Source organism: Apodemus sylvaticus, chromosome 14 (assembly GCF_947179515.1).
Source record: "Apodemus sylvaticus chromosome 14, mApoSyl1.1, whole genome shotgun sequence".
In the NCBI taxonomy this organism is placed as follows: domain Eukaryota; kingdom Metazoa; phylum Chordata; class Mammalia; order Rodentia; family Muridae; genus Apodemus; species Apodemus sylvaticus.
In genome coordinates this window covers 74805394-74807645 of record NC_067485.1, presented here as the reverse complement: position 1 = coordinate 74807645, position 2252 = coordinate 74805394, and the positions used below count along the sequence as shown (strand labels likewise).

At 42.0% G+C, this 2252-nt stretch overlaps 1 protein-coding gene across 1 annotated transcript in view; it reads left to right on the top strand.

Moving 5' to 3' along the window:
- Positions 1 to 1516, top strand: part of Kin (Kin17 DNA and RNA binding protein) — a 13153-nt gene extending 11637 nt beyond the window's left edge. The window contains exon 5 of the mRNA XM_052157297.1: positions 535 to 1516. Coding sequence (XP_052013257.1) covers positions 535 to 1337 — 803 coding nt within the window. The 3' untranslated portion in view covers positions 1338 to 1516. The remainder of the gene's footprint in view (positions 1 to 534) is intronic.
- The last annotated feature ends 736 nt before the right edge of the window (positions 1517 to 2252 follow it).

Sequence of the window (2252 nt, the reverse complement as noted above, 5' to 3'; positions counted from 1 at the left end):
TCATTTGTTGAAACAATAGCTCACACTGTACTCTAAGCTGCTCTAGAACTCAGTGTGTATCCCAGGTTGACCTGGAACTCATGGATGTCCTCCTGCCTCAGCCTCCTAAGTGTTAGGGTGATGGCAGCATTACTGTCCTTCTTTGGGAAGCTCATTCTCTATGAGGTTAGGGCTCAGGTGTGCTCTTCTCTCATTTCTAATCTTTACCTGATGAGAAATTAGGAAGACAGGAACTTGGGCCTAGTATTTTGCTTATTTAATGTGTTACTTCATTCTAAGTTAACAGGTCATTTAATATTTATCAGATAGCAAGGACTATGTGTTGATCAGTTGTTCCTAAAGTACTTACTTATGTGTCCCCTTGCCTGTTGGCTCAGTGTAGCTGTGTAAGCATGGAAGTAATAACTATTTCCGGTCTGTGTGTTCCAGGATATTGATTGGAGTTGCCGAATGAGTGAGTGTGCAGAGGTGGAAGGCTTTACATGTGTGGTTTCCTCCGCATCTGTACAGTCACGCTGTCGTTTTGTTTTTAAGGCTTGTGTAAAGTGGACGAGACACCAAAAGGCTGGTACCTTCAGTACATAGACAGAGACCCGGAAACTATCCGTCGGCAACTGGAATTAGAAAAGAAGAAGAAGCAGGATCTTGACGATGAAGAAAAGACCGCCAAATTCATTGAGGAGCAGGTAAGAAGAGGCCTGGAAGGGAAAGAGCAGGAGACACCTGTTTTTACAGAATTAAGCCGAGAAAATGACGAAGAAAAAGTTACGTTCAATCTGAATAAAGGAGCCGGCAGCTCAGCGGGAGCTACAACGTCCAAGGCAGGCTCCCTGGGACCAAGTGCGCTGAAGACGCTGGGGAGTGCGGCATCCGTGAAGCGGAAGGAGTCTTCCCAGGGCTCAGCTCAGCCTGCGAAGAAGAAGAAGAAGTCCGCCCTGGATGAGATTATGGAGATTGAAGAGGAAAAGAAAAGGACCTCGAGGACAGACTCCTGGTTACAGCCTGGGATCATTGTGAAAATTATCACGAAGAAGCTTGGGGAGAAATATCACAAGAGAAAAGGGGTTGTTAAGGAAGTGATTGACAGGTACACAGCTGTGGTAAAGATGACTGACTCTGGAGACAGGCTGAAACTGGACCAGACTCATTTAGAGACAGTCATTCCAGCCCCAGGGAAAAGGGTTCTAGTTTTAAACGGAGGCTACAGAGGAAATGAAGGCACCCTGGAATCCATCAATGAGAAGACTTTTTCAGCCACAATCGTCATTGAAACTGGACCTTTGAAAGGACGCAGAGTTGAAGGTATTCAATATGAAGACATATCTAAACTTGCTTAAGTTTGAAAATTTGTTAACAACACATTGAAATTGTAAAGCATCAAATTGATGTTAGCCAAGGCACTGTGTAACTCTACTGTGTTAGGGGGTTTGTTTTGTATTAAAAAAATCATCTATTTAAATACTACTGAATAGTTGTTTGGGTAAATTTATAATAAAATCTTATGTTTTTTTTTTAAGTGTCAAAACTCATTTTATCTTTGTTCCATTTTCCTGATGAATTTTTACCCATTAAAGAATACTATTGTAAAATGTCATGTAAGAAAATTTGGAAAAAATAGCAAATTCTTAAAGCACAGCGGCATCTGTGTGTGGTCAGGCAGGCGTGGCCTGATTCTGACAGGTCACTGTAATCATTTGCTTTTGCTAGAATAAGACCAGGGAAGAGATCTCACTTTATTTTATTAAGAAATCTTTTAGAATCTGTTGAGATGGCTCAGCAGGTAGGAGCACTGATTGTTCTTCCAGATAATCCACCCTCAATTCCAGCACCAAGACAGTGGCTCACAGCTGTCTATAACTCAAGTCCCAGATTCAGCACCCTCGATTGGCCTTCATGAGCACTTCATGACATACTGACCAGACGTCCATGCAGGCTAAATACCCATACATGTAAATAAATCACACGTGTGTCCAACTTTTGGTTTCTCTGGGCCATACTGGAGAAAGAACTGCCCTAGAATACATATTAGATCTAGTAGGATCTAACTGGTGGTCCATAGGCTGTGAGATCATGCATTGTTTTATTTTCCATGACCACTGGGTCCTGATGTCATTTACAAAGTTCATACTAAAGAACCAATCAGGATACATTGTGTGTGTGTTTGTGTGTGTGTGTGTGTGTGTGTGTGTGTGTGTGTGTGTATGGGGATATGGTTTTATTTACAGTTTTTAAAAGAACTATGATCCGTGTGT